This window comes from Haliotis cracherodii, unplaced genomic scaffold, assembly GCF_022045235.1.
Source record: "Haliotis cracherodii isolate W230 unplaced genomic scaffold, xgHalCrac1.p SCAF_21, whole genome shotgun sequence".
Taxonomy (NCBI): domain Eukaryota; kingdom Metazoa; phylum Mollusca; class Gastropoda; order Lepetellida; family Haliotidae; genus Haliotis; species Haliotis cracherodii.
In genome coordinates, this window is record NW_027266277.1 from 4,058,451 (window position 1) to 4,071,145 (window position 12,695).

The 12,695-nt window shown below is 36.0% G+C and overlaps 1 protein-coding gene across 10 annotated transcripts in view; it reads left to right on the forward strand.

Moving 5' to 3' along the window:
* LOC139470700 (zinc finger protein rotund-like) overlaps positions 1-12,695 on the forward strand; it is a 396,945-nt gene that overhangs the window by 341,284 nt on the left and 42,966 nt on the right. For all 10 annotated transcript variants that reach the window (XM_071252955.1, XM_071252956.1, XM_071252957.1 and 7 more), the window contains 2 exons: positions 1,519-1,548; positions 2,216-2,254. In XM_071252955.1, coding sequence (XP_071109056.1) covers positions 1,519-1,548; positions 2,216-2,254 — 69 coding nt within the window. The remainder of the gene's footprint in view (positions 1-1,518; positions 1,549-2,215; positions 2,255-12,695) is intronic.

Here is a 12,695-nt window from a genome sequence, read left to right on the forward strand (position 1 = left end):
CATGATCTTCTAAAGAAGCAGCAGATTTGTAACATCATTCTTCTTCTCACAACATTTTGATGTCCTACTTTATGTTTATATTGCTCATTTGAAACATAATATTTTTGTGTACATATTTATAGTGATAAAAAAACGCCAAAGTATATATATAGCACCTGTCAGTGCATGATGCAAAGTCATTGTAATTTTGACTGAAGAAAACTTACTGACATATATGCTTTGATGTTAGATGTATGGTTATAACAATCATTTGAATCAATATGTTCCTCACGATAAACAGTAGGTGTCACTGTGGTAGAGATGCTATAAGACAAGTTCTTGCTCTCACACATTCATTGTGATTTTTGTAACTAATATTAAAATATGTATTCAAGGCACATGGAAAAGACCATATTTTGGTCAAATATAATAAAGAAACATAAAGTCTCCTTGATTTTGTCAACAATAATATCTTCATCACAAGATTATGGCATCTGGAGCTCATCCATTCCGATCCAGAGCCTTCAAAATTAGTGTTCAGATCGCTCTATAAGAATTTGGAGAGGCTGATTATGTGAGAAATACCACAGCAGCCTGTAGTGCCATGTTCAAATTTGAAAGGAGCTACAGGCATACATACTTTTGGCATTCACAGTTGCGTTTCAAATTAAAAGGTAAAGTCTAAAAATTTCCAATTGTTTCATGTGATTTTTCGTAGTTGTTTGAACTAAATATAAAACTGAAGTAACACCTCTGATGTAACTTTGATGCAGCAATGTCTTTATTTTTTTACACAAAAATGAATTAAATTTTGATCGGTGTATGCATTTGGCCATAACACCTGACATGGGTATGTCCATAACACATGGCATGGACAAGTTGATGACATAACATACTGACATCACAAGAGCCTTTTACAGTGAATATTTGTCTGTTCATCAATCACCTTTTCCCTTTTTCCTTTTATATAGATATGAAGCACATAACACAAAGTAGATAACATGAAGTGGGATATTTGAAGGTGCATTATGCAGGGTGGTCATGACAGGGATGCTTTCATATGCTGCTTTGATATCAGATTGGGAAACATTTTCCAAAAGCTGCTAAAATGTTCGTACTTATAATTTTAGAATTATTTCAGCACTATTTTTATTGTTGTGAAGAAGACAATTTTATGTATAAACATAGCTTCTTCTTCTGAACTGACTACATCAAATAAACAGTCTCTATGGTAAATAATAGTAAGGTGTGTCATTGTCTGTCCAAAGTGCACATCGATACATCATCATTGGCAGACAGTTCTTCCTCCAATATAGTAGCAGATAAGGAAGTTTATAATGACTGAATTATTTAAGAACAGTGATATTACTGCGCATAAGTATTATGATAAAGTCACATATATCATACACATTCATGTTATATCTTGCACTAGATTCATAGAAGTATTCTGTCTAGAGTGCATTTATCCAATGATGTTTACCCTGCCAATGCACTTATGATAAATCAGATTTTTTTTCAATATTTCTTTTTCAATTTCAGATCTGAGTGCTATTCCATGGCCAAGGAAAGGTAGATATCCTTTTAGATGAATATACTTCATTTTAAGCCCTATGCAGTCTCACAAATCATAATTTCAATGTATGATACATGCCAAAGTCTGTTCATCTTAAATAAGAAGAATTTTGTGGAACTTTGAAATATGAAGTTTGTTGCCAAACTATTTTCAAACAGACCATAAATCACTGTACTCCTGTACATATTTTCCTTCGCATTCAGTCCATCTTTTCCTAAGGTTTAATAAAAAAAATTCCGGAAACAATGTTCCCAGTGAAGTTATTACATCACTGGGGTTTAAAGCAACACTGGTATAGCATTGACACACATATATAAGTACATTGGAGGAGACTAAAACAAACTTTGTGACAGTATGTTACTGGGAATGACTTTGTGGTCTAAGGCTCTAGGATTTGCTGTACAGAGTTGTCTCGATTAGATGTGCCAGGAGCCACTGATCATGGGTTCGAAATCCCACATTACCTGATCATGATCCTTGATTTGTCAGCACTTTACCTGTGATTTGAGATCCAGGAGACTCACGTCCACAACCTGCTTCACTTGGACATTCCTACCCAAACAAGCAGACAAGCCAGGCTATAACTGAAATACTGTTCAAAGCCGTGACTTAAAATATTAAATAGTATGTATATACTCTTCAACTGTTTATATAATGTTACAGATATAATACGAGATGGCAGACCTATTTCAAACAGTCAAGGTAAGACTTCAAACTTGAAATTTCAACTTTAAAACAGAAATCCTTTGATCAGAATAAACTGATTATTAGATTTTCATCCTCTTCACTTCTAAACATAGCACATCAATTTACTGTCCTTAAGAATTTAGAATCGAAGAAAATGGCTTTGTCATCTTCTCAGTACTTGATGAAGAGCACAATATACATAGTCCAACCTACCATTGATTAAGGTGAATCACTTCTTTCAAATGTTAATGAATGCAGATACATTGAACAGTTTGTTTACAGATATAATTATGTATTTAAAAAATATATATGACAAAACCAATTATGAAATGACCCTGTTCACATTTTTGAAAAACTTGGATGAAATCTAATAATTGAATTATGATGACCTTATTCAAGAAAAGTTATTGTGTTTGTTTGTCGTTTAACACCACACTCAGCAATATTCCAGGTGTATGACATCAGTCTGTAAATAATCAAAACTTGTCCAGAATATCCAGTGATTGACAAGAGCACTGGTTCACACAGTTGGAATACGATGACATGCAAGTCACCGAACCTGACCATCTGATCGGTTTGGTTGCCTCTTATGGCAACCATAATTCTTACCCACAATTGTGTAGTTAAATGTTTTGGTTTGCTGTAGTTATGATTTTTATGTCACAATAATTGATAACCCATAGGCAGAATACTTGTAAATATTGCATCATTATGATATTTTGCAAATACTTACTGCAACAACACATTTCAGATATTGTGCATGTTTGCAGTTAGGACAGAATATCATGCACTTGTATTAAAAGCTGCCTTTGTCTTTATACATATACAATCAATGTTATTTAGATAGGGTTCATATACAAAGATCAATAGTTTCATATGATAGAGAACAGGACCACCAGATCATGAAACACATGTCATGGAAAGTTGTTTACATTGATGAATTGCTGCATTTCTTAAACAATATAACTTCCCATTGAACAGGATTTCAACTTTTGGATTCTTCTCTGCGACAAATGTTTCTAATTCTTCTTTTGAAGAGAGCTAAAAAACATCTACTGGATTAGTGGCACCAGAAAGATTATAAAAAAATGAACTGAACAAACAGGCTTTTGAGATTAAACAAGGTTTTGGTGTTTAGCTACAAATGATAATTAGTTAAACCTGAATATTTAATCATCAAAGAGGTATTGTGAAATAGTACAATTCTTTGAAGCTTTGGTACAGATGTCAATTCCATAAAATTATAAATATTTGTGGAACAATTTGAGATGTATATGACAATTTTCAAGCATAGCTTATCCTTAGAAAAAGTTATAATCATTGTTCATTCTGAACATAAAATACATGCTTATGATACACACTATCTAAATAAGTCCATATTTCAAGATATTATTCAAGATTCAAGTTTCAATGCTGGCATCGTACCATCACGAGTTAATATGTTCTGCGAGCAACCAGTGTGATATGTTTAGGACACTGATCGTGTGACAGCAAACATTAAATTCAATCTATGAAAATACTTTGACAGATAAGAAATAATACTGGGAAGTAGAATTAGAGAGCGTAAAGAAGTACATTCTTCTCTAAAAAAAAAGAAAAAAATGTCAATAACATTCCATTTTACTACAAGGCCCCTCAAAAAGAATTGATGGCATCCAAATGAAAGGTGTAATTTCAGTCAAGATTTTAGCATGAAAATCAAGGTTATATATGATTTTGATATGTATCATGGAAGAAAAATGTTTACAATGTGGAATGCCCACTTTAATGTCTTGCTTTAATAAGTATTATGAATTTACAAAAAAAGACAAGAGTCATTTTGGTCAAGAATCCTTAAAGAGTTTAATCCAGAGGGTTTAGGCATTGAGTTACTTGACTAGCTGTATAAGAGATGAGTTTCAAGATCGTAATTCTAGTAGTTGAAGAGAGGATCAAATTTTACAATGACATCGACTTGAAATATGCATTGTACAGGTCACTATGACATGTCAACGTAAACTCTAACATAGTGTTCAAAGTGAAAGTGAAATGTCTGAACTTTATCGCCTCAAATCAGATCTTTGACATTTAACACGAGCTGAATTATCAGCCATTTAGCAACTTGGATTCCATTTTAAACAGTGAATATGTTTTGTATGGCATTCTGTATAACATTTTAGTGAAGGGTAATACATAATGGGTTTGCATAAAAGGCATGTTCTTAAAATTGGGAGCAGTGCATTTGTTATGCTAACGTGTTATTTGTACGAAAAACATATCATTGCACAGCATGTATTAAAATTGTCTGGTTAAGAACATGTTAAAGGTTCAGTTTTGTAAAAGGACTTGTGATATGGAAGATCTCTTGGCATCATCAGATCTTCATGTGGGTTACCTGAGTTAAGATAATTCTCAACATCAGCATTCATAATGAGAGTTATTGAAAGCAAGTAATTACACACTGAACATATACTGACCTATATCAAAAGATACACATTTTTTTCTCTCCCTCTGTCTATTTCTTGTCACAGAAGTCTCGTCTCAATATAATTTATCCATTCAAAATCTGCAGTACCATTTCCTATTTTTTGTCTTGCCATTTCAAGCAATTTGTTCTCCTGTTGTGTATAATCTTGTTGATAATATATAATTCTTCAAATATTTATTGGTTCATACAATACTGTATAGGTTTTTTCTGATGGATGCTGTTTCCTGTAAAGGCAGTTGTTTCTCTTGATGGATGATGTTTCATTTAAGGGCTGTTGTTTCCTCGGAAAGCTGTTGTTTATTCTGATGTCTGTTTTATTGTGATGTCTGTTTTCTCTAATAACTTTTTCTTCTTCTGATGGCTTTTGTGTCCTCTAAAAGCTGTTGTTTATTCTGATGGCTGTTTTATTGTGATGGCTGTTTTCCCCAATAATTTTATCTTCTTCTGATGGCTTTTGTGTCCTCTAAAAGCTGTTGTTTATTCTGATGGCTGTTTAATTGTGATAGCCGTTTTCCCCAATAATTTTTTCTTCTTCTGATGGCTTTTGTGTCCTCTAAAGGCTGTTGTTTATTGTGATGGCTGTTTTATTGTGATGTCTGTTTCCTTGAATAACTTTTTCTTCTTCTGATGGCTTTTGTGTCCTCTAAAGGCTGTTGTTTATTCTGATGGCTGTTTTATTGTGATAGCTGTTTCTTTGAATAACTTTTTCTTCTTCTGATGGTTTTTGTGGTTTATTGTAATGTCTGTTTCTGTATGGAAGTGCCAAAACAATATTGCTAGAAGCTGCTTTAACAGATGTGGCTTGAAAAAAGTATTAACATGATACTTAACTAAGAATGCTTAATAAAACACTACTGGTAGTACATTTATGGATAATTTAAGTTGAAATTATGATATTTAAAGCCTACTTAAACACAAGATAACATTATTTGTGTTTAGTTTCATATAATTTTTATTCTTATTAACATTAGGACAATGCTAATGCTTTCTCTTAATACCTGAAAGCATGGTTAATACAAATGGAATACCTCACAATGCACCAACAGGTTTTACACGTCTCCACGGCAATTTAAGTGATATGACAACAGTATGTACTGTAGAGTGAAAGGATAATGTCTGTTACCATTCTTATCAAGCACGCCTGTTACAAATGTTATGAATTAATAAAATCGATTAATTTGAGAGTGACTAATCACAGAGGTTATCATTTATGAAAGCAACATTTTCAACTCTTAATTTGGCAAGTATAAGAATGTTGATGGCAATATTACTTATGTATATAGAAATATCAGATATTTGGAACAATTATTTCTTGATAAGGCCTCTCATAAGAAAACTTATTATTTATAGCCAGTACAGCTTAAACATGTTTCATGGTTAACCTATCACATGACTTGGGTTGGATCCTTCGTATTATGAAAACCCCATGCTTCCATAGTGTTTTCCAACAGTGGACTAGCCAAAGTATTGCCTGAACTGCCATAAACCTGCCTCCCTCCATCACTCACTCAGGTACTATATGTCCTTTTCCATTTGTTTGATCCCTGGCTTTGTCATACCAAAAGACGTTAAAAGATGGTACTTTTTGTTACCCTGCCTGGCACTTGGCATCAAGGGGCTAAAACAAGGACTGGTCAGCTCAGAGTCAGTATACTGTGTCTGAATGGAGTTTTCATGTTAAACTGTGACATGGTATCGCAGACAGACACACAGACAGACAGACCTCACCTCTTTTCCATTTTATAAATTGCATTCTGTTTTTCTTGGTTTGTGTTTATAAAGCAATTCTTCCATGCTCCTTGGTGTCCTCTATATTCCCAAAGTCATTATATACTCATGTTTAATCCACATTTTATCACATTCCTTCATTTCCATTCATAGTTTTTCCCCATTTCTCCTCTAACCTTGATTCTGTCTCCACTGACATCCATTTTGGATACAGAAATGCCAAATATTAATTAACAAGTATTCATTCCATATCTTAGAGTTACAATAAGAATTTTATTTGGAAAAAACAAAAATCAATTTGTATTTTTTCGTTAGCTTCAAAATAATGAATCCCTATTCCTCTCTATCTGTCACTCAATGTCCGTGTCGTATTCTACAATTTCAGATTTAATGTTCAACTGCCGGAAACATGTCCATTTCTTGCTTGGTTCCGTATCTCTCATCTGAAGCCCCCCACCCCCTCCTCTATATGCCAGTCCTTCGGCTGTCCATCTCTCCTCTTTAAAACATCTCTCCTCTCAAAAAGAATTGACTCATTTCGCATCCTCCTTATGCATATAATCCTTGTGGAGAAGTGTGAGGATGGGCATTACCTGTGCTTCTGTGCATGTTCCTCACAGTGTTTGTTTTGGGAATGCTATATTTCTCTTAAGATGTAGTCACCCATCATATGACATCCCCTCCCCCCCCCCCTTCCCCCTCCCTCTTCCGATCCTCTCCACCAAATGTCCACACTATCTGAAATATACCCACCCACACAATATACAACCTTTCAATTTCAACAGCATTTCCTTGTCAGCAGACACCCATATCCATTTGCATTGTCCCCCAGCTTCTTTAATGCCACGCCCAGCTTCCCCTCCACTGCCAGTGGGTTCCCTCCCACAGGGACATTCAAGACCTACAAACTCTGGTGTAAAACCACTCCCCTTCCCCCGGGGCCTTCCTCTCCCCATGCAACATTCCTCTTCCTATATCCACAACTAAACAAGTTGCCTTGGATCTCAAGAAAATGTCTCTCTTCCAGGCTGAGCCTGTATCCATACTGTTTATGTCTCACTGAATTCTCCAGTTTACAACCCTGGGTGTTAAAGTCTTACTCCAGTATCCTAATTAAACTATGTCCTTCTTGCAACACTTTCAATGGTTCAAAGATGAGTTTATCTTTACAACTAGTACCTAAATTCAACTAATTTTATAGGTGGAAAAATATTGGTTGAAAATGTAATGTTGTATTTTCACCATTAACCTCTGCCAATGAGTCATTGTTGTTCAAAGGCTCATTTTCAATGGTACTCCTTCAAATCTAGCCATGGAATGAATTCTCTCTTGTGTTTTTCTTTCACTCTTTAAAATTTTCACGAGTAATTTTATAAACTTTGTTGAGCAAAATGATTCATTGCTATTGTCAAAATGTTGAGTTAATTATACCCATGGGATTTGGGAGACAAATCGTTCATTTTGAGAGAAATCTGTGGGGAAAAAAATTGTGCCATATTTTTAGACAAAAAATATTCTAACAACTCTGATTTTATTTGAAGAATGCAAAAATAATGGTTCATGCATTCAAAGTGCTGAAAATTATATTGAATGTTGTCATGACCAATTTTGTATAATCTTAACAATTCAAAAATCAAATCAAAGTCCTTTAGAATGCATAATGTATAAACAGTTTATTTTCAAAAGATAATTACATTTTGCAATAATTTTTATGTCACTCTTTTTTTCAAAATAATACAGAATAACCAAAAAAAAATGTTAATCATTTTCTATATTTTTACTTGCCAATCGTTCAACTTAAATCCATATATGATATTGAAAAAATAGCAAGTTGTTTGAAACATTTAAATATTTTCAATATATTTTTAAGCTAAAAAGAAACTCTTGTAATGAAATTAATACAAGATCAGTAGGTAAAATGTTTTAGATATATGGTGGTAGAAATTCTGCAGAAATGAGTTTTCTGATCAATGCATCTAAGAGTGATTGGTGTTTCTTCCTAGTTTATGGTCTCCCACACAATGTGTGGAAATACTATGGGTTACATAGTGCCTCATGTTAAATCTAGACTGAATCCTTGTATTCCGATGTATTTCGTTTGTGATTTGTTGTTTGTGGGAATAAGAAATCTGAGTCATATACAAGTCTGACATATTTAAACCTTATACCAGGTGTGTTCAGTTCCCCATCCAAATCACAAGGTGTGTTTAGTTCCCCATCCCAATCACCGAATGTGTTCAGTTCCCCGTCCCAATCACCGGATGTGTTCAGTTCCCCGTCCCAATCACCGGATGTGTTCAGTTCCCCGTCCCAATCACCAGGTGTGTTCAGTTTCCCGTCCCAATCACCAAATGTGTTCACTTCCCCATCCAAATCACAAGGTGTGTTCAGTTCCCCGTCCCAATCACCCGATGTGTTCAGTTCCCCATCCCAATCACCAAATGTGTTCAGTTCCCCATCCAAATCACAAGGTGTGTTCAGTTCCCCGTCCCAATCACCGGATGTGTTCAGTTCCCTGTCCCAATCACCGGATGTGTTCAGTTCCCCATCCAAATCACCAGGTGTGTTCAGTTCCCTGTCCCAATCACCGGATGTGTTCAGTTCCCCGTCCCAATCACCAGGTGTGTTCAGTTTCCCGTCCCAATCACCAGGTGTGTTCAGTTCCCCGTCCCAATCACCAGGTGTGTTCAGTTCCCCGTCCCAATCACCAGGTGTGTTCAGTTCCCCGTCCCAATCACCAGGTGTGTTCAATGCCCTATTTTGCCATGTTGCTTTACGGAACCAGGCCTTTATTCTACATCAGTTCTAAACGACAAAGCCCTAGGGTAATATATACATACTTGCATCTCTGTCATATGAAGAGACAGTCAAAATGGAATGAAGGAGACAGACACATACATATTAAATAATGAGTATATCGTTACATCCATCACTCTTTTCATGTGAATTGATGAGGAAAATATTTTTAATTTGTAGAAGGTTGTACTTCATGATCTTCTGTTTCACGCCTTGAGGATTAGACGTTAATTGTCCATACAAAAGATACTGTTATCTGTAGAAACATTTGTGGTTTGGGTAAAATGATAGCTCTTTGATAGCAGTTATTTGTAAGATGTTGACAGGTTTATGTTAATAATAACATGAACCTACCTTCACAACAGATAATACAATATTCAAAAGTGAACTAGTGTATCTATTTATATATGTCAATTGCCTCGTGCCTAAATGAAAGAAATTATGTACTGGAATAAACCACTTATGCAATGTTGACATCCCAAATAGGACATCTCAACAGAATCGTAACAGAAGATAAGTCTGATGACAAAAATTACCTGTTGGCAGACATATGTATATAGGCAAAAAGAATTAAACATGAAGACTCAAATAAAGTTGATTGAATTCAAATATTTAATATTGAAATTTGACATAGTAATTTGATCAGATAGAAAAAATCTAAATAACAGAGAAATTCTCTTCGTCAATATGGGGCACAAACAAGTAGCGACTTAGAGTCTGAGGGTATGGATTTGTGAAACTAGCATGTTTGTGGCTGCCATTCGAGTAAAGGCTCGTCTTTGTTAAGCCAACTCTCTGTATCAAGGTATGTTTAATGTTGAAAACAATTGAGGGGACCTGTCTGAAGTGGCTGATGCGGGCACCGATTTGGTAACAAAGTCTGTCTTCGAAGGGCACTGTGGTATGGGTGACGCAACCAGACATGCTCTTATTGTTGTCGCCTCGGCATCGACACTTTTACATATAGATTCACCTGTCAGGGAAAAACGGCTTGGTAAACGGTTGCTCACGGAGGAGGAAGCGATTGTGGAACTTGACGTTTAAAAAACAAATTGTAGGTGATGGACTGGTAGTTTGTTTAATGTGATCATGTTAGCTCGACCTTGTTTTTTGTGTTTACAGATGAATAACCTAATTAAAGCTTTATTGTCATCAGAAGTAGATAAAAGGTTTGTCTCTAACCTCTTTCATGAATAGAGTGTCAGGCAAAAAAATATATGTTACAAATGTAAAAAAATAAATAATTATTTTTGGTTCATAAAAATGCAATGAACTTAACAAATCTATGAATAATATTTTGTCTCTGTCATAAGGTAATTATTAATCTTTTTCGTTTTTTTCCCATCATGTTATGATTAAAGCTCTTTTGCAAAATATCTCATATCTGACATTATCATTAAATCTGAAACTTCTAATTTTCATAAAAATCAATTTGAGATATGAATTCAAAACTATCTCTGCTTTTAGGAGAGGTAATTAATCAGGTTAGTATAACTGAAAAAAAAGTGGTATATTCATGCAGATGAAAAAAATATTTTTTTTAACTTTAATAAATGTTCTTTCCTGTGCATTTCTTGTGCTTAGTTTTTGTAATAAGGAGATGTCGGTCGTAGTGTTAGAGATTGATGCCAATACGATGTCTTTGATGACAGGGTTAGCATGCTAATGTGTGAGCGGAACAGTTTCTCATGTCTTACACATGGGGTCTCCTTGCATTTGTACTTGTAAATATTCTCCCAGTAGTGCAAATGAAGGCTTTTAAAACAGCTCTCAGGTGATAGGTGCTATGAAAGTGCAATGGAATGAGCATATTTGAATTCAGATATTTTAAGTAATTATTTATACAAACTATTTTGTGTATGCCATGTAATTATTTTGAGCTTAGGATGATTTGAAAAAATATGGAAGATGAAATAGATGAGGCATTGAAGTCTATGATGTCATTCTAAAAATACATTGTTTTTTTCACTCCATATTCATTAAAAATTACTTCTTTCAGCTAAAAATATTGTCATGGTTTGTCACACAATTAACAGATGATACTAATGGTGGATTTATAGAATTATTGTTATTGATCTTTCAAAATGTTGAATATAGTTGATAAAGGAGTCCTTACTGCAGCATATTTGTTGGTTGTTTAACACCACACTCAGCAATATTCCAGCTGATAATTGAGTTTGGACCAGACAATCCAGTGATTGACATCATGAGCATCGATCCACACAATTGGGATGCGATGAATCATCCACTTCTCACTTCCCACTCGTGCCCCAACTCCCCAACCATCATATTATCAGCCTGTCCTGTCTCAAACCTGTATCAGCCTGCCCAATCACACTTATAACTTGTCCAATATCTCTCAAAAATATCATCTATCAACACAATTAGAACAGGTAAATCAAACTGACCTAGCCACTCTCTTACACTCCACCTACACAACACCCACATTTACCTAGCAGCATACGACATTCACAACACCCACATTTACCTAGCAGCATACGACATTCACAACACCCACATTTACCTAGCAGCATACGACATTCACAACACCCACATTTACCTAGCAGCATACGACATTCACAACACCCACATTTACCTAGCAGCATACGAAATTCACAACACCCACATTTACCTAGCAGCATACGACATTCACAACACCCACATTGACCTAGCAGCATACGACATTCACAACACCCACATTTACCTAGCAGCATACGACATTCACAACACCCACATTGACCTAGCAGCATGCGACATTCACAACACCCACATTTACCTAGCAGCATACGACATTCACAACACCCACATTGACCTAGCAGCATACGACATTCACAACACCCACATTTCACTTAGCGCCTCCCCACCCACCCACCCACATTTACCTGGCCCCTCCCCATCCACACCTTACCCATAATCACCTGGCCCCTCCCCACCTACACCTTACACATGTTCACCTGGCCCCTCCCAACCCACAAATAACACATAATCACCAAGCCCCTCCCCACCCACAAATAACCCATAATCACTAAGCCCCTCCCCACCCACAAATAACACATAATCACCAAGCCCTTCCCCACCCACACCTTACCCATGTTCACCTGGCCCCTCCCAACCTACACCTTACACATATTCACCTGGCCCCTCCCCACCTACACCTTACCCATAATCACCTGGCCCCTCCCAACCCACAAATAACACATAATCACTAAGCCCCTCCCCACCTACACCTTACCCATAATCACCTGGCCCCTCCCAACCCACAAATAACACATAATCACTAAGCCCCTCCCCATCCACACCTTACCCATAATCACCTGGCCCCTCCCCACCTACACCTTACCCATGTTCACCCGGCCCCTCCCAACCCACAAATAACACATAATCACTAAGCCCCTCCCCACCCACAAATAACACATAATCACCAAGCCCCTCCCCACCTACACCTTACCCATGTTCACCTGGCCC